Genomic DNA, 27,606 nt, shown 5'->3' with positions numbered 1-27,606 from the left:
CCCTAGCTCCATCCCTCCATGGCTCAGCCTGCCCTATGCTGTGCAGGAGCCTCATGCAGAAGGACCTGGGTGCTCTCACACCCTGCACCTGGCCCGAAAGAAGGATGGAGCTCAGGGTATCATGCGCACTCCTCCATTTCAAATGTGCAGAGGTGAGCACAGACCAAGAAGTCAGTCTGTCTGTGATGAAGGCTGGCAACTTTGGTGCTTCTGCTCTGATCTCGGATGCCTGGCTCGGCCCCAGGGCAGCGATGGAGCCTAGGGCCTTCTTCACCAGAGTGGCTCTCCCAAAGCCAACATCTATCTTACCCACAGCATGATGCCTTTAGTGGACAATTCTGGTCCCACTGCCAATCTGTCTGGCTACAGTCAACATGCTATTGTAACCATTTCCCAAGTGAACCCTGAATTTGTTAGTTGTACTAACATTGAGTTCATAACAATGGATCCTATACCAACTGCACAATGACTCGGAATGAAAGCTGGAGTTCTACTGTAGTGAACTGAATCCTAGGCCTCACCAAAGGGAAGAAAGGATCCTGGGAAAGACAAATTTTACCTCAGCAACACAAGCCCCTGTGCAGCAAGGCACTGTAAGGAAATGATCAAAGTTGCGGCACTGGAAGGAAGCCACTTCCCAGTTTCAAAGCACCCGTTCTGTGTCATGCTGGCCTCTTCATCTCTCTTGCAGGACTGGCAATGTTCCGGAGTCACCATGACTGTGTCGTGACCTGGGCAGACTCCCCAGGCCAGCACGCCAGCACTTCCCACTGACCACAGGGGTGACCGCCAGATGCACTTACTACTGGATGGGGATGTGTGTGCTTATAATCAAATAGTTAGCCCTGCTTCAAACGACGAAGTGTCACCCAAGGCCCAGTATTAGGTCAGGAAATCATGACTGTGATTTTCCTGTGGGTCTCTAGAAAGAAACAGGAACAGTTTCTCAGCCTCATTTGAAGGTCTAAGTAGAATGCCCGGCATCTGACCTTTAAGGTACCCAAGCCAAGGCTCAAGGATTGGTAAAATAAGTAAACCAGTAAATCAATCCATCAATCAATCATAATACACGTTACCCTTCCTCTTACTGCCCTCTTCTTGGTGGATCCCAAATAAAGCGCAGCCCCCGCTTCCCCAGGGCTCCCTCCTCCACAGTAAAGGGGCAGAGTGGCTTTAATCTCAATTATAATTATGGCTGTTGTTAATAAGCACAGAGAGGAGGAAGAAAAATGGATTCAGAAATACTTAACCCTTCTCAGGTTTGGCAAACACAACCTGCAAGCCTTCCATAAATAGGAGAACCTGGGGTCAGGAGGACGGCAGCCCCGAGAAATGAACAGAGGCTCACAGTGCAGCCCAGCCTGCAGCCATGGAGACTGCTGTAGAGTTCTGACTTGACACTTGGCAGGAAGCAGCAAGGCACTGCTTTGAACTGGGAAGGCCGGGCGGGCTGCAGCAGCCACCAAGGGTTCCACAGTCCCTTGGCCCCACTTCAAAGAACAGGCTCCCCCTGTCCTGAAGAGGGAGAGACGGGAGAGCACAGTCACAGTCACAGCCTGAAATGGCATGTTCTGTGCTCCGCCCAACTCTTTCAACATTTTATGAACCCATGAAGACGTGGAAGCTGCGGTCCTCAGAGTTCCACCAGGAATCTCCAGAATGTTTAAGAAGTAGAAGACAACCCATCTGCCGTCCCCGAGTCTAAGGGCCTAGTCTGTCTTTATCAAGGAGTTTTGTAAGACATGAGTCCAATTTCCTAACATCCCTCATAGCACAGTTCACTGGGAACAAACCAAGATTATTTTCTTTTGCTTTAACATCATATGAAGGAATCCTCCACAAAAACCTGTCCGAATTCACACCTGACATGGCCTCAGCCGCTTAAAGCTCAGAAATAACAAAACTTGAAAGGACTTTTTTTTCCCGCTTCCACTTGTGATGTCAAGCTTCCAATGACAGGAACCAGCGTGCGGGAGTCTTGCTCACCCAGACCCACGCAACGCACGCCCTACACCAGCACAGCTACCGCTCCCTTTGCAGAAGGGCTGCTGCCGTCCAGCCTCCACACAGAAGTTCCAGGAAGCCCGAGCTAATGAGCGTGTGCACCAACCACCTCAAACCCAGACAGGAAGCAGTATTTAAGTATTCAAAGGGTCAGAGTGCCCATCGACTCGACGTGAAAATTCACCATCTTACTAGTTACCAATCTGGTGAGTTTTCTTGGTCTGTGTCAGCTACAGCTGGGAATCTTTACAGTGAGGAATAAGCAGGTGTTGGAAAGTAATTATGTCCATCAAAGAGTGTTTTTAGTTTTCTCCTTCTTGATTTGCTCCCCAGTACCCGCCCAGTACATGCTCTTTCAGTTCCAGGCATGTAACACACTCCCTCCTGTGCAGCCTGATGGATCACACACTGAAACAGGCTGGCCTGAGACCTGCAAGAAGAAGAAAAGGACTGCATTTCCCAGACCAGCCTCAAATTCAAAAAGGATGAAAGTAGAAAACCGCTTAACAATAACTTCATTTCACGTGTGATTATAATCTGTTTCCCCTTTAAACGCATGCAGCACAGTGCTAGCCCAAGAGACCAAGGAGCAATGGCTTTAAAGTACATGGCAACTTTGGTGGCCACAGCAAGGCTAACAGACGATGCCAGAACCAGCCTGCTGTGAGTGAGGAGAATGGCTTCCACTGTATGGTGCACTAGTCTACATCCACTATGGCGGCAGCTCCTCGGCCACAGCTCGTGGGAGAAAGGGCAGTGAGCAAGCAGAGAGGCCTGCAGTGGCATCAGGGCCTGTGCCCGAGCATCTCATCTCCCAAACAACAGGGTTCACTTTCATCTTGTGATGTCTCACCAATAAAGCACATCAGTTACAAGACACTGTAAGTCACAGCCAGGCTCGCCCTAGAAATGCACGCTTCCAACTGCCTAAAATGAGCTATGCTGCACGTTCTGTATGCCATGGAATTCTGTCTGGTATATATAAGTCTATACCCACGGCACACAGAGGCCATGAGGAATGACACTGGCTGGCTGTCCATCTGCTGCTTGCTCAGCCTGCTTTCTTATATCATCAGGACCACTGGCTTAGGGGTGGCACTGCCCCTAACGGGTTGGGCCCTTCCACATCAATCAACAAGAAAATGTCCTACAGGCAATCTTAGTGAGGCGTTTTGCCAATCAAGAATCCTTTCCAAATGACTCCGGCTTGTGTCAAGTTGATATAAAACTCACCAACTCAACTGCCCCCTCATCAAGTTAACATCCAAACACATCACTATTAAACCAATAACTTACAATTCTTATTTGCCCCCAAGATCTCATATTAATATCACTGTCACAATATAGAACATAAATAACTTTAAAAGTCTCAGTCTTTGAAAATGCAAACACTTTAAAAGTTCAGACTTTTTCAAATACACCCAAAGACAAAAGTTCAAAGTCTCTCACCCATGGGTTCCTGTAAAATCCATTAAAGAACAGGAGGCCATGAACTTGAGGAGGAGTTAGGGAGGCACAGGAGGAGTTGGAAAGGATGGGACAAGAGGTATAAAAAGTATTCATATATAAAATTCTCAAACAACAAGAAGACTAAATCGATGTGGAGAGTGACAGAGGAAGCCACTGAGCACTGAACTCAGACTTCCACAAGAAAATGCACGCAGGTATGTGCACACAGGTGCATGCACACCACACAAAAATATCAGCAGTCATTTTCTAAACAGGAGCATCCTCCTTTTGACCCAAGCTGCGTTGTCTCCAATTTAATACAACTGTATTAAAGCAGAAACAGGGTAATAACAGAAGGGTAAAATGCACTGACTTCTGAGCTGTCCATCAGCAAAGACATAATGAAGCATCACTAGCCTTGTTTTGCTTTGTACCCACTGCCTAGAAAAGTGATGTCAGGTTCGACATCAGTAAAACTGCACAGAAGAGAACACACACACACACACACACACACACACACACACACACACACCCCGCTGGGGGGAACCTATGGCCAAAGACACATTTCACAGGTAAGTTTACACTAGCTTTGATGAGCTCTTCCAACACAGAAAAGAGGGTGAGTTCTACTTCACAGCACGTGGCAGATACTTCCAGGAAATCCTAAATACAAGAGATGATCAAAGAAATTGTGAGCAGAGGAAGTAATTCCTTCCTCAGCCCCAGACAGGGAAGGTGACACTTCCTCATGTCTTCACAGGCAGGAGGCCTCACCCCAGGCCTCATCCACTCGGCACAAACTACTCAAACCAAAAGCGCATTCTCACCAGAAAAACGTAATACGGCACGGGTGTGTTACCCAACTAGGTCCAAGTGGAGACCTGAGTCATGTGATTAATGTATACGAATGCCACATAACATGAGAGCAGTTGAAAACAATGATAACACCACCACCCCAAAAACAAAGGACTCTAGTTGTCATGATTCCCAAAAGAAGACAAATAGGAAGACACAGTTTCTGGGACAAGCTGACACGGGGAAGCTTGGGGAGCAGCCACTGTACTTACTGCCTGAAGCTGACCCACTTCCTTCTGGGAGAACATGCGGCCGCAGAAACCCTGCTCTTACACCCAAATACCACATGGGATATACTCACGCCTTTTCAAAGTAGTTCTGTTCATCTAAACTCCAAATTTAATCAAGCATGCTGTATGTTCACTTAACAAATCTGGCAACCTCAACTTCCAAAGACAAACACATTGTCTGGATAAATGACTTCGAGCAAGAGGCACTTCGTGTGTGCATGCGTTCCACACCCAGGTCGGAAGCATGCAAAGCTGCTGTGGACACAGGAACACTGTGTATAAAGGTGAGATCTGCCTCGCTAGAGTGAAAGTGGAAAGAGAGCTGGGATTCAGCGCAGAGAGCCCCTAGGATGGCTGCGCAAGGCCACAGGCCAACCCACTTCCTTTCTGTCTTCCCCGCCCCCACGCTCCAGCCCGTGGGGGCCTGAAGCACTGACGAAGGTCACCAGTATGTCTTGGTTCCCACTCATGACTTGAGAAACTCGATCTAACCCTCTCAGCCTCAGACATGCTCAAGCACTATCCATAAAGTACCTACCAATGGGAGCATGCTGTAGGAAGCCGTCAACAGCTCAGAGAAGTAGAGAAAGGTTGATACAGGATAAGAAAGGCTGGAAACACCAGCGAACAACATGGGAAATTTAGGAACTCCTCACATGATGCATATAAAGTTCAACTGGGTTAACACTGTGTGGAATGAAGAAAATGCAGTAATCCAAGTTTGACTTACTCAATGAAAACATTTTCGTGGCTGGATAAAGATGACTCTCTAAGTTGTATGCAAAAATTCAAAAACGATAAAAGGAAATTGAATAACTCTGTTTTTTTAGAACTCCCCCAATAAAACACTTCATAAATAAAATTTTAAACAAAAAAGAAACTTGAAGGAAGTACTTGAAACATACTAAATAAAATATTCAAATCTCTAATAAAGTTACTGAAAGTTAAAAGGCAAAAGACCAGGGCCAGGATATAGCTCAGTGGAGCACTTTGCCCAGCATGTGTGAGGCCCTAAGTTCAATTCCTAGCTCAACACACACACTAGAAAAGTATACCAACTCCAAGTCTATGAAAAAGGAAATCCTTTAAGGAATATAAAGGGCCAGTGAGCATAAAAGCATGTTCACAAAAATCAGAAAAATTAAAATTAAAAGCAATATAATATATCACTTCTCTCTTTTCAGATGGGCAACTTAAGAAATATTAACAGATTCTGAGTTCTTGGGCAAATACATGTCCATGATGGTGTATATGGAGATGTTTACGGCGGGGGTGACAGTTAATGTTGACTGTCAACTTGACAGTCTGCACAATCGCCTCTCAGGCAAGCTTCCATGCATCCCTGAGAGGGAGAATGTGGACTGGGTGAACTCCAGGCATGCTTATGAGGGATTATTTGTTTAGGTTCACTGAGATGAAAAGACCTACCCAGAAAGTGGGCAGCGCCATCCCCTACGCAGGACACCATTTGAAAACATGGGCTTGGGTCCCAGACTGCAAAGAAAGGAGGGAGCAGGGTGAGCACCAGCATTCACTGCTCTTTCCCTGGCTGTGGACATGATGTGACCAGCTGCTTCAGGAGCCTGCTGCCGTGACTAGCTGGCCATCATGAGCTGTGCCTTAAACTATGGACCCAAGGAAACACTTCTTCAACTGTTTTCGTCAGAGCGTTACAGACATGAGACAGGTGGCCCGGATGTTGCATGTGAGAATTACCAAGTTCAAGTGGTAGTGTTTGTCCCAACACAAAAGGTGCCAATACCAGGAAGCAGAAACTTTACTAAAAGGCATTAACCATGGAAGACTCCTGAGTGTCCTCACGAGCTGCATCTGGAGCACCATCTCTCTCCACTTTATTTTCGGAGGCAGTCTCTCTCATTGAGCCCAGAGCTCATGGATTGACTACTCTTGCTACCAGCTTGCCCCTGGGACCCTGGCTCCACCTCTATTGGTTGTTGTTTGAGACAGACTCAGGAATATGGTCCTGGTCTCCAACTCACAGAGATCTGTCAGCCTCTGCCCCCCCCCACCCAGTGCTGGGATTGGTGGTGTGCACCGTCAGGCTCAGTGTGTCTGCCTCTTGAAGCCTGGGGTGACAGGTGGCCACCAAGCCCAGGCAGCTTTTATTGGAACTCTTAGACATCACACCAGTGCACGATCATGTCCTCAGCCCTCTTGTTACACCATTGAGCAAGTGAGACAGAGGTCATCCTACCCACATGGAAAATTCCCTTAGGCTGAAAACATAAGCTCAGGAGCAAGACAGACCAGTCTCCTGAAGTATCAAAGCCTACACACAGAATCCACATAAATATATTCTTACACGACTGCCTTCTGAAGACCTGGGGTGGCGGTCATGAAACTTGGTGAAGGAGGTGAAGGAAGTCAGAGAGCGTGACAGGCCCCCACCTGAGAACATGAACATCATTTAGACTGTTCAGAAACAGCGCACATTCACGAACAACTTGTAAAATTAAAGAAGGACTGAGCAGAATTCTAGAAGCCGCTGTAGTACCGGAGACGGATCCAGCCTTGATGTCCTCCTAGCTTTCCCAACACACCCAAGGCAGCCTGGGTAAAAGAGACAGCCTCAGGGCTGCAGAGATGGCTCAGCAGTTGAGAGCACTGACTGCTCTTCCAGAGGCCCCATGTTCAATTCCCAGCACCCACAGGGCAGCTGACAACTGTCTGTAGCTCCAGTCCTAGGGAACCATGACATAGACATACACACAGGCAAAACACCAATGCACATAAAAATAAATAAAAGAGAGAGAGAGAACTATGCTCTCCCTTGTCCTCCTCTTCATCTCTGGGGTGGTCAGGTTCAGGCACGCCTGGTGAGGGGTGCAGAGCCTTCAGTGAAGAGGATGGGCTTGAAGACCCTAATCTTGACCGAGAAGAACCTCTCCCACCACAGAACAGCAAGACATCAAAGTGAGAAGACAGCAGTTAGGACAGGACCCAGGCAGAAGGTGAAGTGTGTGGAGCAGGCAAGGATGAGAACAGCGACAGCAGATGCACAGGACAGCAGGAAGTGACACAGTGACGATCTGCAGCTGGGTCATGTTCTAGTCACTGTGTAGGTGAAGGCCAGAGGCAACAGGAAGGACCAGCCTCTGGCCTCTATAGAGACACCTGCTGGGCTCCTGACTCAAACCTGCTCAAACACCAACAGCACCACCCGAACATTATTGGGCCTTCACACTGAAACAAAACTATTTCCACAAACCAGGACCTCACCCAGGACAACAGGCTGCCAAGAGAAAAGTGTCCAGAGGGCCTCGGAAGCCAGAGCTGTCCAGACCCAAGGCATCGCCCCCTCTACTCCAGGAGCACAGACCTTCACACCAACGGAGGGAGCCTCAAGCAGTGGCACATTAGCTGTTGCCATAGAAACCACTGGTGCCTCTGGCTTCTTTTCTCCCCATCCAGCCAATCCTTTCAGACTACTGTCCTCACGACTGAAATGTAAAACTTCCTACCCTGCTCATCAGTCAACTTTCTGCTTCTTCTCAGCAGTCGAGGCCCATGAAGCTAGGGTTCAACTTGACCTAGGAGCCTTCTCCTGCAATGCTACATTAGTTTGGAAAAGGGAATGCCCACTGACATTTCTTAAAATGAGAAATTCCCACCATGCTCCTACCATTTTCAAGTTCAACGCCATGATGCTCTGTCAGAACGTGTTCTTGTGAACCCTAAAGCTGTCAGTTCTCAGAAGCCAACAGTCTCCGTAGTCTTCTCTAACTCTTGTTTACTCAGTGTGTGTCCATGTACATGCTCCTCACAGCGCATGTGCGGAAGTCAGAGGACAGCTTGTAGGAGTCAGTTCTCTCCTTCCACCATGTGGGTTAGAGGGACCCAGCTCAGGCTGTCAGGCTTGGTAGCAAGGGCCTTTATGCACTCAGCCACCTCACTGGCCCTAAATCCCTTTGTATGTCAGAGGAAATAAATTGAACCCAAGTTGGACTGGACATCTGGCCATTACTTCAATACCAAAGATACTCTCCAAATGCCCAGTCCCTTTGTGAGCTATTCCTATGGCATTCACACTGGACTCCATCACTGGGCAGTCGGTCCCATGCATGGAAAACTAGATTGTATTACGATGGAAGGTATCTGCCACTCTCCTCTGGGCTTTGGTGTCAGATTCCTGCGCATATGCAGATTTCTACAGTAGGCAACCTCGCAGACAACACCCCTGAATTGCCATTCATGCACCACATTTCAATAACCAATTAGGCTGTTAAGTGAAACCACGTTAGATTTGGAATACAGCTTATTCATAACTGCTGAAGTAATCATTCTAGAGCTAGAGCGAGCGTGTGAGTAACACCCAGACTTGGCACGTCTTTGCATGAGCATATTTGGCAGCTAACAGCCAGCCCAAATGTCTCACTAATCTGTGAAAATACTTCTTTCAAATCAATGGCTTCCCTCTGTAAATAACGCAGAATACAGAGCCTCCTCTAACAGTATATTAATACATTAACTACGCACACAGAATCGAGGAGAGGCCAGAAAAAAAAAAGTACTACTTTCTAATCTTATAATTAGTCCCTTTTTCAATCTTGATAAAACACAGGGGCTCATTGTATAGCTTTGCTGGCCTGGAACTCACTTTGTAGACCAGGTTGGCCTCAGATTCATAGACATCCATGTGTGTCTGCCTCCCAAATGCTGGGACTAAAGGTATGTGCCACCACTGGCTTGTCAATCTTCTTAACACATGCAAATTGTATAAACAAAGGGTGCATCCTACAGGCTCTTGTGGAAAGTCAGCCTCGGATTAGATCCAGCACATAGGAAATTACTTTAGAAGTGCTCCTCCTACCCCAAAAACTCTAAACTTACAAATAAAAAGCTAAGAACTTAGAGATGAGCACATAACACTTACCAAGTGAGATTTAATGTCCCAGCATTCAAAATCCAAACCTAATAAATAATTCAGAATCCCCACATAAACACACACCACAGTCAAAGTGCACACCACTAGTTCCTGCAAGAGCTGAGGAACAGGGCCCAAGCCACGCCCATGAAGAGTGTCACACCCTGGAGGAAGGGAGGTAAGCCAGGAACCTTGCCCCTGTGCCCTAGAGCCAGTAGGCTCACCTTGGTTCTGATGAAGATGGAGGGGCTTCTCTGAACAACACATGATACCAAGGGACAAAGTGAACATGTAGGCTTTCCATTGTCTCTGGCAGCATGTGGCCCCACCCAAGAGATGACTCTACCTGACAGGAACAGGCCTTAGGCTCACAGACATCCTCCTGACGCTCCCAGGGACAGCAGTGGATTTCCCTTAAAGAACAGGAAGACAGTTCAAGGGTGCACGAGCCACACAAGACTGATGACCTGAGTTCAGGTCCCCAGGTCCCCCAAAAAAGCCAGATGCAGTGGCTTAAGCATGTGTAATCCCAGTCTACATAAACTGGTAGGCAGGGGTGGATGGTACATGGGGATCGGGGGAGAACATGGCTGCATTTTAATGTCAACTAAGGAATTAACAGGAGAGTTTTCAACTGTCTGTTTCTAACTAAAGTCCACACTATCACATATCCAACCCTGCGACAGTCCCATGACAATCCAGAGACAGGTGCTCCAGGCAGGTGCCATACACGTGTCCAGCAACAGAAGTGGACAAGAACTAGGGGGGTCCAATGAGTTGTAGTAATCCCTAAACAGCAGAGCAGGGTCATAGCTGCTTCTCAGGAAAAGCACGCTGACTACCTGTGACCACCCACACCGGCCCACGCAGGCCCAGCTTCTCAGCTCGGGGACTTCCGACTAGGACAACAAACTCCAAAAGCACCTGAAGAAACGACCTTTGGAACCCCTCACCTCCTTCTGGTGCAGCCAGTCACTCGTCATTTCAACACACTCTGAACAGTGTCCTCCTAACCTACTGACTTGAGGCCTATCATCCAAAGTGGGGGTTTTCTGAGCTCCTGGCTGTGCTTGTGTACACTAAAGTTGGGGTTCTACACAATTATGTATCCTATTCCTCTCTTTATTAAAATATAAACTTTTGCAATCTTCAGGTGTACAGTTTCTACCTGTGCCAAGTTGTTTTTCAACAACTCCAGCTCAGTAGCTTTCCATCGCTCTTATCCTCAGTATCACAGTGATCAATGTGTCAGGGATGATGGCTGCCTGGTCCAGCTCAAGTTCCTGAGACAACATTATGAGCAAGACAGCCCCTACAGGCAGATCCAGAAAACAGCATCCACATAAACTCCAGATGTCAAAACTGTTGTTCAGGTAAAATTATAGCCCAAATGGTATTTAATGGAGAGATCTGAATGCCAATTTCAACACAGCCCTGTTAGGCTGGCTCTCATTAAAAGTTTCATTCTCTTCATCCCTGATTTCTGAAAACCTGCTCCTGGACATTCCATCCATGGCTTATGGGAATATAAAATGTCTTATTTAAGACTTGCAATCTGAATAGCAAGATAGGTAAGCATTTTCCAAAGCCCTGTGCATATCTAAAGAAAAGAGAGGGGAAAAAAGAGGAAAAAGGGGCACTGTGCAGATCCCAGCATTCAAAGGTTTCTTTTTAAAAGAGCTGGTCCAAAAGCCGCAGCAGACCTTCCAAACAGGGTGAGAGCAGTCACATGATAAGGCCATGTGACATGCCTGTCTCCTTCAGAAACAGCCAAGTCCTATAACTCAGTTACACACTGAGTGCCACTATGATCAGAAAGCCTGGGCGTTCAGGTGGGAAGACACTGTCCTTGGGAACCACAGGAAGTGACGTCAGCAGACAACCACAGGGCTCTGCAACCCACAGTGACAGTGACACAAATCTCTCTTCTTTCTTACTAAGTTGTAAACCTCATCTCTCTGTTCCCATAGTTAAATACAAATACAGCAAGTTATTTATAGACACTGTGAAAATATGCATATCTATCTTTATTGATAGACAGACAGACAGATAGATACATAGATAGATAGATATATAGATACATAGATACATAGATACACAGATACATAGATAGATACATAGATACATAGACAGATAGATACATAGATAGATAGATAGATACATACATACATACATACATACATAGACACATACATACATACATACATACATACATACATACACAGACAGATACATACATACATACATACAGATAGATAGACAGATAGGTAGATGATAGATAGATAGATAGATAGATAGATAGATAGATAGATAGATAGATTTTTTAAAGTAAGATTTGGATGGATTGGATGGAAATGTGGCTCGGTGGGAGAGTGTTTGCCTGGCATGCACAGACCCTTGGGGTTCGATACCCAGTGATGCACAAACTGCTGTGGAGATGCATAACTCCCATCCCAGCGCTGAGCAGATGGAGGCAGGAGAATTAGGAGCTCAGGCTCATCCTCATTCACATGGTAAGTTCAGGGCCAGCATGAGCTGTTGACTCAAAAAAAAAGATACCTTTCTAGAGACAAGTCTCACAGTCCTGTGCAAAGGAAACAATGGTCTCTCACACTTAATAAACTCAGGGGAAATGCTTCTAAGTGGAGCTGCAGAGATGGCTCAGGACTAAAGAGCACATGATCTTCGTACACAGGACAAGAGCTCCATCTTAGCATCCTAAAAGCTCACGGCCACTCCTAGCCCCTTTCAGATCTAACACCTTCTTCTGAACCCCATGGGCATGGTGTGCATACAGACGAGCAGGCACACCTAGATAATTTTTAAGTATTTTTAAAAGCCTTTTAAAAGCCAAGCTCATCTTAGCTCAGCTGCTGCCTGGCTATGAAGGGGCCACAGAACACATCCTCACAGTAGATGGCAGTTAGATTGAGAAGTTCTTTTCTCCACTAGGGGTGGTAAAATCCTGTAACCTCAGCTACTCAGAAGGATGAGGCAGGGGGATTAAAAGTTTAAAGCCAGCTTGAGTACAGAGTGAGTTCAAGGCTTGTCTCCACTACTCAGTGAGATCTTGTCTCAAAAAATAAAGACGCTGGTAATGTCCCTTACTGGGAGAGTGCTCACCTCACACACACAAGGCCATATGTTCAATCCCTAATACCACAAAAACAATTTTTTTTTCCCTCAGAGTGGAAAAAAAAAAAAAAAAAGACACAGTGCTTCCCCAAGATGCGCATAACAAAAATAGTCAGTGTTATCTGAACACTGCCAGTAAAACACACAGGTATACAAAATGAAGGGTGGGGTCTAAAATTCAAAAAGGTCAACCAGGGGCTGCCATCAGCTTAACAGACTTCACACCTCAAGCTGCTAGAGGACTGCAGAGGGGCTTCAGCAATGAGCCCCCCCCCCTTCACCAAGCACCTGTTCCCTACCCCACCCCAAGAAGAGTGACCAGCTCCAGGAACAATGAGATTGGCAGGCAGCTCGCTGTCCTGGTTCACTAGTCCCTGCGGGTGCTCAGACTCCACGCAGACATCCCAGAGGGCTCGAGAAACCTCTTATGTGCCCAGTTCTGATGCCTGTGTGGATGTAAGCGCAGCAGCCAGACAAGCAGCACACCACATAAATCTAGTAACTAGGGAAAGCAGCGTCTACAACGGACTCCTCTGAGTGGGAGCACCCACCGTCCTCCACCAGCGGCAACACACCAGAGCACCCGGGCTGTGGACAGTCACGAGTTCCAAGCACCACCCTCTCCTCACAGCAACTCGTGGGCAACTGCCCATGGCAAAACAACAAAGGCAACACCAAAATGCTCAAAATTTATTCTAAAATGGGGAAATAATGAAAACGTCAGGCCAGAGAAACATCTGGAAACATTTCCATGGCTGCTATTTGAAAAGAAATCTGTTCCAATTAACAGTCTCTAAGCCCACAGGGTTACCTGAATCCAAGGAGATTAATTATAACCACACAGAGACTCTAAGTTAGTCTTCCACCCAGATGTCTGCATTGAAAGAAGAATGGAAGAGGAGAGTGTGTGTGTACACGAGCATGTATAGTGTGTATGTGTGCGGCCGCACACACGCGTGTGTGTGTGTGTGTGTGTGTGTGTGTGTGTGTGTGTGTGTGCAAGTACAAGCTCATGGCATGAGTGTGGTACATGCTAAATACGTGACATATATGACTGTACATCAACAAGTGTGCCTGTACATCAACAAGTGTGTTTATGATCTCTACATGGTGTGTTCGTGCATGTGTTGTGATGTCTGCATGTTTATGTGTGTGTATGCATGTGTGCTTGTCTGTGCATAAGCAAGTATACATTTTTGTGTCTATTTGTGCTTCCTTACATTTGTGTGATATACGCATGTGTGTGCACATGCATGCTTGTGTATATACATGTGTTTTTAATGTGTGCTTGAGGTGTCTACGTGTAGTGTTTCCATGCCTATATGATATATGCATGTTCATGCTTACGTATATTCATATATGCTTGTTTGTGCAGAATAGGTATTTGTGGATGTTCAGTGTGTCTGAATGTGTGGTGTGTACATGTGTATCCACGCTTATGTATACACTCATGTGCCTCTGTATGTGTTTGCAATGTCTGTCTGTCATAGTCACTGTTCTATCAGACACCATGACCACAGCAACTCTTAGAAAACATTTGCTGGAGACTTCCTTAGAGCTCAAAGGCTTCATCCATTACCATGGTGACGGGGAGCATGATGACATCCAGGCAGACATGGCATGGAGCTGAAAACGTTACATCCTGACCCACAGGCAGGAGAGCGAGCCTGGGCCTGGCATGAGCTTTGGAAACCTCAGATCCCACCCCCTACCCGCTACACAATTCCTACAACACAGCCACACCTACTCCAATAAGCCACTCCTGATCCACAAATAGTGCCACAATCAAATATGTGAGCCTATGGGGGCCACACCACCTATGGCGTGTTTCCATGAATGTGTGTGTCGTGTATGTATGTGATGTGCACGCACGTGCAGGTGCATGTGCATGTTTTGTATATGCATGTGTGCTTGTTTGTATGGGAACAAGTCTATGTATTTTGGGGGTTTATATTTAGTGTTTTTCTGTGTGTGTGTGGAGCATGCACAAGCATGTATATTTGTGACATACTATGAGAACTCTGTTCTGCTGGAAGTGGAGAAGAGAAAGCCATCTCAGAAGAGCCTAGGACTCACTCATTAGATTCCAGACACCCAGAAGAGACCAGACTTGAGAAACCAAACATGTTCAGGACTACAGCATTTGTAGGTGAGTGGCAGCAGGAGAGACGGGGAACTGACAGCATCAGTTACACCTGTGTGAACTCCAGGACCCACTAAGTGCAGGATGCCCAGATGCATGGCCACCCCGAATGCATGGCCACCTGGATACAGGACTCTGGGCCAGACCAGAAATAGGATACAAGGTCATCCAAACATAGGCCCAACTGAGGAGCAAGTCCGTCCAGCAAGACCGCCCAGATACAAGGCCAGCTGAGTGAAAGGTTACATGGGCTACTTGAATCTGATCCACCCAAGGACACCTGCTCACCTGATACGGGTTCAGGTACAGCCTCTTCTCCACTGTCATCCACCACCTCTTCGGCCAGGCCAGAGCCTGGGGAGTCAGCGATGGCACAGGCTGAGCCAGGGCTGCTTGGCTGGGAAGCTGAGTCACCCTCGCTGAGTGAGCCGCAGCGGGCACGCACTGCTCGGTCTCCTTCGGGATCCCGGTCACGGCGGGCACGGCGGTGCACGCGGGAGTGGAGCACCATCTGGTGGTAGGTGCGGAAGATCTTGCCGCACTCAAAGCACTCAGAAGACTTGCCCTGGCCAGTCGTGGCCGTGGCCCTGCGGCTGGGGCGTGAAGCTGGCCGGGGGTCAAGGTGGCCAGGAAGCATGGGGTCCCCAGGTACACTGGCCCTCTTCCGGGGGGGACCCTGGGTAGAAGGGGCATCCTGTTCACGCTTGCGCTTCTCCTGGCTCACTAGTATGTACTCGCGCTTGTCCTTGTCAAAGGCTACGTCCCCTGCCAGCGCTTCATCCCAGGTCCCGTACTTGAGGTACTCAGCCGGCTCAGCCACCTTGCCCCTGGTGGCCAGCTGCCAGGCCTGATAGCTGTTGACGGGGTCCAACTCGGCTACCCGCCGGCCAGCCTGCCCACTGGGGGACACATCACCAGCCACGTATGGTGTCAGGTTCAGGCACTGTAAGAAGAAATGCTTGGTGTCCAGGGGGCCCTCCGTGTCCCCCTCCTCAGCCGAGGCTTGTGTCCGGCTGGCTTCAACTTTGCGGTGTATGGCATTATGGGCATTCAAGCTGTCCAGGTTTGTAAACAGGTTCCCACACTTTGTGCAGACCTCATAGAGGGACAGGCCAGCAACGATGACCTCCTCCTGCACCACATTGTTGATGGTGGCAATGGGGTCCAGCTCACTCTTGGGCCTGTTCTTGTTTCCTGCCTTGGGTCCATGGGCCTTCATGTGGTTCTTGAGGAACCAAGGCTCTTTGAACCTCCGGCCACAGATGTGGCAGCCATGGTCAAAGGAGCCCCGATGCTTCTTCATGTGTGCCTTCAGGAACCAGGTCTGGCTGAAGGCCTGGCCACACACCTCGCACGGAAACTCCCCGGGGCTCAGCTCAGGTTTGCCGTTCTCCACACAGGCCTCGCTGCCGTTGGGCACCTGTGCGGTGATATGGTCCCTCTCGATGTGGCTCAGCAGAGACTCTTCCCGCAAGGTGACGTAGCTGCACAGCCTGCACTTAAATGGCTTGTGGGCCTGGTGCACATGCAGCTCCAGGTCCTTCTTGCGTTCAAACCGGCTCTTACAGAAGGAACACTGCACCATGGCCTCGGCGTCTTCCTGGGCAGTGGCCGCCCCCTCCGCCTCCTTGCGGCTGCTCCTGAGCAGGATCTTGCTGTTGTCCATCGGCACGGCCCCGTTCAGCATGCGGTTGCAGGCTGAGGTGCTCTTGGTAGGGCTGGCACACCCATCCAGGCCCTCAGAGACACGCATCTCACCCAGCTGAGCCTCGCCTACCTCTGGCTCGTGCCCCTGAATCAGAGTCCCCGTACGGTGGCTGCGGATGTGGATCTTGAGGTTGCCCTTCTGGGAAGCCCTGTGATCACAGTAGGGACACTTGTAGGGCTTCTCTCCAGTGTGCTTCCGCATGTGCTGCGACAGTGAGCTCTGGAACGGGAAGCTCTTGCCACAGATGCAGCAGCTGTGGCATGCAGCCTTGTCCCCCTCCACCTCGTGGCTCCTGCCAGCCCTGGGTGGGCTGGGTGCTCTCCTCAGCTCCATCTCAGCCTCTCTGCTGCGATCCATGAGGACGATGGGGGGGTGTCACAGCACAGCCTTGTGTCTCGAGGGCCGGAGGGTGTGTCTTATCTCTCCATTTTCAGAGGGGGTCCTGCTGCCCAGAGGAGAGAGAGGTATTTGTGATGAGTAGGTGCATATTCTGGGATGTAAGACACAGCAGCAAGCACCTGCAACAGAGACAGAGACCCTATAAATAGAGCATCCCATGTCATCAGGGCACAGGACTGAGTGCCCAGGACTGCCTGTGCTCAGTTCTCCACCCTCCACCATGAAGACCAACCAATCCAAACCAAAGGGAGAGGATGCTCATGGAACTGCAAACGGGTGAATGCCCTGTAACTAAAATTAATAGTTCATGCTAAGGTAGTACTGACCACACCCCCACCGTAAATCTTTAAGAACACCCACAGAACAGTGTTTACAGGAGCATGCAGGCTGCTGCCCAAGAGGAGGTAAGGCAGTAAGGACAGAGAATCGGAATGAAAGAAGCTGGGCAGCAGAAGCTGCCTGGCTCCAGAGCCCTCGGTCCCTGAGCCTCAGGGGCTAACATCTGACAGAAAGAAGCTGGAAGCCTGCAGGTGGTTTCAATGCTGGGGAGGTAAGCCCTCTGCTAGGAACACACAGTGGCACAACACAGGGACCCCCAGGCTCCCGGGGCCACAGCAACCAGACCCACTGCTGCAGCATCTCCCTGTCCGGGCTCTGTGCAAAGTGCTGGCTATGAGGACAACCACAGATCACGCTACCACACTTTCCTCCCAACCTGGGCTCCTGGTTCCCACGTATTCCAAGGAACCCCAAGCTGCAGCCCTGCGTCCTAACTCCAGGAAGGACCCCTTCTATCTCCCTGCCTCACTGTGTCCTCACGGGTCAGATTCAAACCCTAGGCCCTAACAATGACCAAAAGAGGGTGCCCAACCCTTGTGAGTCCACACATCATCGCATGGTGTGCTCACTCCAATTCCACGTGTATCCCACCAGAGGAGGAGAGGCAGGTTCCTCCCTGGGTCCTACCCACTACATGACAGCAACCCAATGGCAGCCTGTGTCCAGTGCAGATTGGGGGTATGGTGCTGAGACTCACTCTCTCTCTCTCTCTCTCTCTCTCTCTCTCTCTCTCTCTCTCTCTCACACACACACACACACACACACACACACACACACACACTCACATTTGCAGAATTTCACAGAAACACAGAGCAGCCACAGGACTATCTTCTGTTTTGGTCAAGCGGTGTGCTCAAACCTGTCTCAGGTGCACAAGGGTCTCTCCCCAAAGAGCCTTGGGTACCAGTTCCTTGCCTCTCTGGGCATCCCCTGAACCTATTTGCAGAGATAAGCCCAGAAAGAAACTATCAACCAACAGAGGGAGCACAGGCTGCGAACCACTGGATACAGCAAGCATCATCCGGGCATGCTCTCAGGGACTGAGGATTCTGAGTGCAGCCTGACCACAAACACCCTACAAGGTAGAAATCTGAGAGTGACCTTAAAACACAGACGCAGCTGAGGAGAGAACCCGGACCACCCAGGGCCAGCTGGAGCCATGAGATGGACTGGGTCTGCCTGCCACAGAACAGCTGCTGCGTCTGTTGGAAGGGCTTTCCCCTCCAGAGCCTGCTGTCACAGCACATGCTCAACATTCAGGGGAGAAGCCCCCTACAGATCTTGAAGGAACTTAAATGAACACAGGCAGGCAAGGCGAGGCAGCGCCCCCTACAGGTCCCCAAGCAACCTAAATGAACACAGACAGGCCAAGCTAGGCAGCGCCCCCTACAGGTCCCCAAGCAACCTAAATGAACACAGACAGGCCAAGCTAGGCAGCGCCCCCTACAGGTCTCTAGGACAACTAATGAACACAGGCAGGCCAAGCTAGGCAGCGCCCCCTGTAGGTCTCTAGGACATCTAAATGAACATACAGAGGCCAAGCTGGACAGGACCCCCTATAGGTCTCTAGTATAGGTCTCTAGGACAACTAAATGAACATACAGAGGCCAAGCTGGGCAGCCTCCTGCAAGGTGTGCCTTTCCTGGCTCCTCCACAGACCCTACGTAGCAGAGCCAAACAGCTCACTGGTTCCAAAAGTAAATCCAAAACACAAACTTCTCATAATGGGTAAAGAAGGTGATCTTGATCACATCTCAATGACAAGCTAATTTAAGTAATTTTTATCAAGGAGCTTTATACTGCTGTATAGTTATTTACAATGACTTAATATAAAAGGCAAATACCTAGGAAGTACCACCTTTTCCCAAACATTACTTTAGTATCCCTGAAAATGCTGAATGAGAAACATATTAAAATATGAATGAAAAGCTATTTTTGTGCAACTTAAGAGCCCAAGAGGGTATAAAAATCATGTACCTTTAAAGAATTATATAGTAATAAGTTACAGGGAGGGAAGCAAAATCTGTGAATGGACCTGAAGGTATTTCAGACTCCAGTATACTAACACGTGGCCATCAAGAGTGCCCAACGCCACTCAGCTGCCCAAGAGAATTAAACAGTCACATGGCAGAGACTTAGAAAAGACTCAGAAAAACAGCCACTAGACAAGCAGGGACCACTGAGGCAGCCCATAGGGTGCCTGCCAGGAGCGCCAGTGAACACTTGCAGCACCAAGGCCTGCAGGGGTCACAGCCAACACTCCCTCTGCAGACACCTGTTCACTCAGCCACAGACGCCTGGTGTGAATCCCACCTCTGGGACAGCACTGTACAGCCAGCCTTGTCCCCCACCACCACCACCTCCCCTGTATGTCACACCCTTGGTACACCTACCTGCTGTAAATGAAGGAATGGGCAGGACAGAGCCATGCGTACCCAGAGGATCTTCTAAAAGAGCTCTGTGTTGCTCTGCTCACCCATGACGCATGCCCATCTCTCTCCTCCCTATCACCTCAATGCTTGGTCTGACTCCAACATCCCAACCCCAGTCACAGCTGGACACCTGCCCTCACTACCCAGAGGGTAAGAAGGTAGGGAGCTTCCATTTTCCACTTAGCCATTCCCAGAACTAGCTTACAGCTCTACCAAAGACTATCAAGTCCTGTAATGAATGGGAAGGCTCACATTCAGGGCAAGGCCTCAGTGCCCTAGGCAGTACAGCCTTCTTCCCACTGCCCACCAGGTCCTCAATAAGCAGCCCTGAATAAAGCCCAGGAGAATCACCCAAGCTGAACTTCTGAGCACTGTTGGCACTGAAGAGAAACTAACAGCCATGTAGAAGTGAAGAGTGCACAGTGCCCACCGTCAAGCCCAGACACCATTATCAAAGGAACACTGCATGGGGACCTAGCCACTCTGACCAGAGGCTGGGCCACTGCTCCTTCTGATGCAGGCTGGAGACCAAGGCCTTGTCCAAAACTAATTCCACCATAGATCCTCAGAGGGTCACTCGGGCCAAACCAACAGATCCATGTACTTGTTCCTTTGGCTACAAGTACCAACTGCTATTAATCAAGGGTGCCCATGTGCAAAACTGACCGTAGATACTGATCGCAGAACTCTGATGGCTAGATGAAGCAATCGCAGGGCTGTCTGACCACCCATACCAACCTACTGTCCTTAAAGCCCAAGGTCTCAGCAGCTAAGACAGTCTCCAGTGACTTACCTACCACAGTCTAACCTGACAGGCACTGGCTCACACACATGCAAGTAACCAGGCAATACATGCTAGCTAGCTTGCTACCTCAGTGAAGATGTCAGAGGTGTCCAGAGCCACACAAGCAAGAGGAGGGGGCACAAGAGTGGTGCATTCTGCTACTGTGAGGACACCAGGGCTCACATGAAACACTTTGTGGGCTTTGTGGAGCATATACCAATTTTTTCCCATTGCTGAAAATTCAGGATTAGACAAGCAAGGCTTTAACAAATTGTTTTGGCTGCCTGAGATTTTAAAATAGATTTCCAATGGGTTTCTGCTCTGTGCACAAGTTTCTCCAAGGTGTGGGCAAAGAATGGGCTGGGGCAAAGCTGCTTTTTAGAAAGTGTTTTGTAGTCAGGTGATGGTGGTGCACGCCTTTAATCCAAGCACTCGGGAGGCAGAGGCAGGTGGATCTTTGAGTTTGAGGCCAGCCTAGTCTACAGAGCAAGTTCAGGACAGCCAGGACTACACCCAGAAACCCTCTCTTTAAAAGAAAAAAAAAAGTTCTTTGTCTAATTTCTAAATACTGTGTTTCATTTTATAAATCTGGATAATCACATTTATTTTTTAATGGGGAAAGTAAAATATTAATGTGTCTTAGATAAAAATATACAACAGAGATCAAGAGAAAGGGAATGTATGACTGAACTTTGGAAAAAAATTACATGAGCAGCACAGCCCAGGCCTGATAGCACAAAGCTGTCACACCCTGAACAGCTTCTTCTGACCCTTGATCACCCAAATGGCATAGGCAGGTCGTGTGGCTCCCTGGATCAGGCTGCAACACCCCAGTTTTCCAGTTCCCCATGTTACCCAGATGGTTTAGTCAGATGAAGTGACTGCCTGGGTATCACACTCCAGAGAATGGAAAGAGTTAACTTCTGGCACCATGCCAACCACAGAGCCTTCTTATGAGAAGTCCTACAACCCCATAGCACAGACAGGTCACTCCCCACTCATCCTTGTACTATAAGACATCAGCCACCAGTGGACCCCAAAGTAAAACCCTAGATGCCCATGGGATAGGAAATGTGATGCAGCTGGGCTATAGGCCAGTTAGAGCATATGGGATAAACTGAGTCACTCCCAGCACCCCAAGACTAATCACGTGCTCCCTACTGCCAAGCACCCATCTAGGGCACACATGAGAAGAGGCTGCCTCACAGTGCTCGGGTCCTAGGCAGGCTGAGCATGCTGGGACAGACTGGAACCAAACAAGAGAAGGTGAGCGAGGGTGCTCCCAGGTCAGAAGGAGCTGCAAGCCACAAACCCCAGTTACAAGTAGCATGCTGGCCATGTGCTGGCAGGGCCGAGAGGCGATTCCAGAAGGCCCAGATGGAGTGATGCTCCACTTGTGAGAACTGACAAGTTCCTGTGAAGGAACTGCATGTGGGATTCCAAACAGTGTGGATGGACTCTACACATCAGGACAGTTCCGTGACCCCTTTATCAAGTACACACATGGGCCTTCCCTGAGCTTCATACACGACAAGTATGCATCTCCCCAGGTAACTCTGAACCCCACCACCAACCAAAACACTGTCCCAGAGTACAGTGCACAGCTAACCATGAACCACTCCCCAGGAAAGGCATTGTCCCAGAGTACAGTACACAGTCTCCCCATCCCCCAGCTATGCACCACCCCAGATACAGTGCCACCAACCTCATGGAGACTTTCAGCCTCCACAGGCCTCTCCAGCCCAGAACACCTTAGCTTGGTTTGCAAGGAACAGTCTGATCCCTGCTGTGCCCTGCGCCCTGTGCCCCACACCCTCATACCCCTGCACCCTGCACCTAGCACTGAATACCTCCAAGACTCAAGTTCCCAGGACTGAAACTATCCTACCCACTGTACAGCCTTCCTGACCCACCTCAGCCACTGACACACAAATGAACAGCACTGCCTGACAACAGGTCGTGATGGAACATTGGACCACTGAGATCAACACCTGATCCTGCCATTCACTCAGACCACTGTATGACCCCAAACAAGTACCTCTGCCCCTCTCAGTCATTTCTCCATCTTCCAAATGCAGTGACAGAAATGCTGTGAACCCTATACATGCCTCGCTGGGTTAAGTTTAAATGCACGTGAGCTGCAACATCCAGCACTCAGTACAGATGCTCAGCACAGCATCTCAGAGACTTGTAGTGAGTGACTTCCAAATCTGTGAACAAAATGCCAATGAAGTAGCCCAAGACACCTGGTCACTGGCTCAATACAGTCAAAGGGACAGGACAGCAGCTTGGGGCTGTTGTAGAGTGTTACTTTAAAGGTCTGTCACTTTTGTGTACGCTGCATTTGTTCCCCTCTGGGAAGCTGTGTTACTTGACTGTCTAAAACACCTGATGGTCTAATAAAGAGCTGAACAGCCAATAGCAAGGCAGGAGATAGGATAGGCGGAGCTGGTGGGCAGAGAGGAGAGATAGAAGGAGAATTCTGGGAGGGAAGAAGGAGGAGCAAGAGAACAAGGAGAGGACACCAGGAGCCAGAGGCCAGCCACCCAGCTAACGAGCTACACAGCTACACAGCCACCCAGCTACACAGCTACACAGCCACCCAGCCACCCAGCCACACAGCCACCCAGCTAACGAGCTACACAGCTACACAGCCGCCCAGCCGCCCAGCCACCCAGCTACACAACCACCCAGCCACCCAGCCACACAGCCACCCAGCCACCCAGCCACCCAGCCACCCAGCCACCCAGCCACACAGCCACACAGCCACCCAGCCGCCCAGCCACCCAGCCGCCCAGCCACACAGCCACCCAGCCGCCCAGCCACCCAGCCACCCAGCTACACAGCCACTCAGACAGCCACAGAGTAAAAGTAAGATTTACAGAAGTAAGAGAACGGGAAAAACTCAGAGACAAAAAGCAGACGAGATAATTTAAGTTAAGAAAAGCTGGCAAGACACAAGCCAAGCTAAGGCCAGGCATTCGTAATTAAGAACAAGCCTCCATGAGTGATTTATTCAGGAGCTGGGTGGCAGGCCCCCTGAAAGAGCAGACCCAAACAACAAGGACAGTCTTGAGATGCATCTGCTGACGAGTGCACTTACGGGCCCTTTGAACTTACCCTACACCAGGCTACTCAACCCAGTTAAAGAGCCCTCACCGGGGCCTTGAGCACCCACAACACACAGCCAACACACGCAATACCAGATGACTTTATAAAACCCAGTTTTAGTGTGGAGTCCATATCGAGTGGTACATGAGTGCTGCCGCTATCACACATGCTTCCGAGCCAAACGTATGATGGACTATCTCAAGATGCTCCACAAATTTACCCAGATGCTCGGGACACTGGATCTAGTAGTGAGGACCTATGAGTCCTCCTATGTGCATGGAACTGGAATTTATCCACAGAGGCAAATGCACGCCTCCAACGCCACTCTGGTAAGAAGCACAAAGGAAAGGGGAAACACTCTGGAACCTTCCGCGCCCCCACCCTATGCTGGGCCCTCCTCCACCTCACCCTCCCCGACATCACCCCCTCCACACAAGCTCAGAGAAGCCGGGTGCTCAGGACTATAGTTTGGGAAATTACCTTTCCCTAACTACAATTTGAAGAACTTTTCAATACTTAGGGTCTATTCAAATGAACAGTGGTCTCTCTGGGTTTTTTTGTGGGGGAAGAGTGCTTCAAGACCTATGAAGACCCCCTCGTCCACCCCCACCCACAAAGCCCTCCCCACACAGAATGAGTAAGAGCCAATTGGCAGGGAGAAGAAGGAAGCAGGGTACACCCAAGGACAGCCCTGAGGTTCTTCTCTGACATCTTAAACAATGCTTTTCCGACTAGTTGAATACAGCCGTGCCAGGATTTGTACACAGATTTTTACAAAATATTTGTAAAATTTTTCATAACACACAGTCCACCTCAGCTCTCTGGTTATAAATGGAACCAGTACAGAACCAAGGCTGCATGGTTTCCCTGTTTTCCCCCAAACCAGCAAAACTGACACTAGTTATCAGAATGTCACCCTGAGAAAGAAATGAGAGAGCCAGTTTTCAAATATGCTCTGATATCCACTCATTTCCAAAGCAAGCCTGCTCCCGAAGTAGGAGGAGGGACAAAAGTCTGGAGGGGAGTAACCACAAGCCAAGGAGCGCCATCAGATCTGTTGGTGGGGGGAGACTAGGACCCCATCTGACCTGCTGCGGGGCAGGGGGAATAGGACTCCATCTGACCTGCTGGGGGTGGGGGAGACTAGCACTCCATCTGACTTGCTCACTGTGAAGTGAGATTGGAACTCTGTTAAATCTGCTGGCTTGGAGGTAAAGCCAAAGTCTGCTGCCTTCAAAGCTCTGTCTAGCCTAAGACTTGCTCAGTTCTGATTCACTCATTAACTCTATTCGGCTCTACCTTGCTCCGGCCTCCCCAAGGCCAGGTGACTTATCTGTGTCTAAGTCCTTTTGAAGCCTCTTCCAGAGAGAAACTGGGTTTGTAAAGTGTCTGCCAGAGCTGGAAGCCTGCTGTGGGGACATGACCGCGTGCTCCTGCCTCTGTGAACAGAGGGAAAGGATCAGGAACATGAGCTACAGGGGGTCAGAGGAGCAGGACAAAGAGTGCCCCCACAAACCTATCCGTTTGTAACACAGCTTAACCCAGAGAGAAGGCTAAGGAGTAATAAGCTTGTCCGCAGAGGCTCCGGAGACAAGTCAGAAATGACGGGGAGCTAAGCTTGGCGTGCCTTTGGGCAGTTCCGGGAACTCCGGGAGCTGGTGTGGGTGCAGGGCCCAGCACACCCCACACACTATGTGGGAGCTGCTGCTCTGTACTGCAGGACACTGTGAGTTTGTTCTCCTGGAGACAATGAAAAGGCCTCGCAAGTCACACTGCAGAATTATGAGCCATGAATTAAAATACATCATTAACATCTTGGACAAGCTTATCTGACTTCTGTAGACAAAACACGTATTATCTGAACGAATGGGGGAAATTCCCCAACAACAATGAAGAGTCCCTCTCCTTGCAAACCATTCTGCACAGGATTAACAATTGTGGTTCAGTGTCCCCAGACCAAGGTCCCTCAGAGGTCCATGAAGGGATGTATTCACTGCTCCAGAGTGTACAGGCCACAGGGCAGGGTCTGCGGGCTTCTGTGTCCTCAGACCATCAAGAATCCATTATGAACAGGAGTCCTTTCCACTCTAATGGGAAGACCTAAATGCAAGCCTCCTCCCACCTCCTCCACTCACCACAAGGACACAGACCCACAGCCAACTGCAGATAGAGCAACAGCACCCTGCTTAGGGGCTTCGGAGAACAAGAAGCCCGGGTGTTTCTGTTAAAAACACTCACTTTGCAAGTGCGTTTCGGCTTTGCTTCCTCTGAAAAAGGGGTGGAGGGAACGAAGATAACAGACTGCAGCTGTCTTACACAAGACCTTCCCTTAGATTTTAGCAAACCCCAAATTAATTAAACCAAGTACCATCAGGCCAGCTACAGATAAGCATCCACACGACTTTCCATGAATCTGTGGCCTTTCTAACAAGTTCTGCACCTCAGACCAGGGCAGTGGACCCCCATATGCAATCACAGCAAAAATACAATGTGGTCTAAATGGGATCCCTCTGCATGTAAGTTACCTTTTAACCAAACAAAAAGCCAAATAATGTCCTTGTTCCAAACAAAAGGGACACTCCATCTTCCGGACGAGTCCGAGGAGAAAGCCTTTGCTCAGAACAAAGGCAACTGCAGTCTACTTCTCAAAACAGAGCATGAAGGATGGAGAGACAGCTCAGCAAGTGTGAGCATGTGCTGCCCTGACAGAGGACCCGGGTTCAGGTTCTAGCACCCACATTGCGGCTCAAAACTGTCTGTAGCTCCAGGAGATCCAATGCCTTCTTTTGGCCTCTGAGGACACACACATACAAATAAATAAAATCTTTTAAAAAAGGGGGGGGGGGGGGAGACCCTCTTTGTCCTTTCCCTTAATATGAAGATGGGTAGTCACAGCTGAGAAACTGAGGGTCACACCCAGAGAATCTCAAGAATGAACGAGGATGGGCACTCTCTTCCCTAGTTATTAACACTACCTACTACTGTGGCGGTGAGAGGGGATTTAATAGAATACAGGGTTAGAGTTTGGGATCAAAGTGTAGGATCATCCAGTATGGATACCTACCTATCTGTCCTGCTCTGAAATGAACACATTCCTGTGACTTGTTGTTCACTATTTGCTATTTTCTGAGTCTCGTATCAGTGACTTGTCACTAGGAAAGTAAACATCACAAAGCTAACAAGGGCCAGGGCAGCAGGCGCCACCAGGCTGCTCCGTGAGGCTCTCCAGATAAGTACATGGGTGTCTGTCCTCTCCCAGGCCACTCGGAGCAGCACCGGGGTCTGATGGCAAAGCAGCTCCCCAGCAGCACGATCTTCTAGAGGTTTCCACGAAGTGCCCCACTTCCAGGCTCTGAGAACTGCACAACCCCGTATCTGGACAGCCTGGATGGAGAGTCTGCTGCTGCAAAGGACCTTTCAACAGTGCCCCTAAAACAGCGGGGCTCGTTGCCATTGTGACACCAGCCAGGATTTCAGACTTTGCATCCTCCCTCATCACCACCAAGACCAACGTTGCAAAGAACTCAGGAAAGCTGGAAACTGGAGCAGTGGGGAGGAGGTGTAAAGCCAGAAAAAAAAATGAAAATTCATAAACCTCTATTTCCAAAACCAACATCAAAAATCAGGAAGCCTTCACAGAACTTCAGGAATAGTCCAGTTTAGAAGCGACTGAGAGATTTCTCAACAGGCCTGACTTATCAGAGAACCCTCCCCACCCTGGTGTCTAACAGAAACATTTTTTTCCAAATTCTTTTAGAAATTATCAGCAGTGAAAACAAACAACTTCACTGAAATCCACATTTCCTATCAGTTGAGAGTAAAATACACTTAGGCTACAATCTGTTTCTACAATGGACTACGTCACTTACCCCAAGCAAAAGACGCTAGCCCAACTCCAGACACCACCACCCAGCAGCAGCCGATGCGATCGAGCTGACTTTAGCTCAAGCCTCTGCCTTTTTGTGTGTGGAACGGCCTCCGAGTCACCATCACGTCGAAGGAAGGACAGGCTGGGGTACAAGGCAGGCCACATCCCCAAGCTAGCTGAGCTTCCTGCCACCTGTTACCTATGAGACACCCCCAAATCCCTTCCTTCCCAGCTCATGGGAGAAATAAACACTCTGGTAATGAG

The 27,606-nt window shown here is 49.2% G+C and overlaps 1 protein-coding gene across 5 annotated transcripts in view; it reads right to left on the bottom strand.

Annotated features, from left to right (window-relative positions):
• Nucleotides 1-27,606, bottom strand: part of Znf516 (zinc finger protein 516) — a 91,884-nt gene that overhangs the window by 28,091 nt on the left and 36,187 nt on the right. For 4 of the 5 annotated variants that reach the window (XM_036204630.1, XM_036204634.1, XM_036204633.1 and 1 more), the window contains exon 2: nt 14,990-16,927. In XM_036204630.1, the coding sequence (XP_036060523.1) occupies nt 14,990-16,766 (1,777 nt within the window). In that variant the 5' untranslated portion in view covers nt 16,767-16,927. The remainder of the gene's footprint in view (nt 1-14,989; nt 16,928-27,606) is intronic. The other variant, XM_036204632.1, reaches the window with a different exon arrangement.

Source organism: Onychomys torridus, chromosome 13, assembly GCF_903995425.1.
Source record: "Onychomys torridus chromosome 13, mOncTor1.1, whole genome shotgun sequence".
In the NCBI taxonomy this organism is placed as follows: domain Eukaryota; kingdom Metazoa; phylum Chordata; class Mammalia; order Rodentia; family Cricetidae; genus Onychomys; species Onychomys torridus.
The sequence above is the reverse complement of the archived record's forward strand: the minus strand, read 5'-3'. Positions and strand labels throughout refer to the sequence as shown.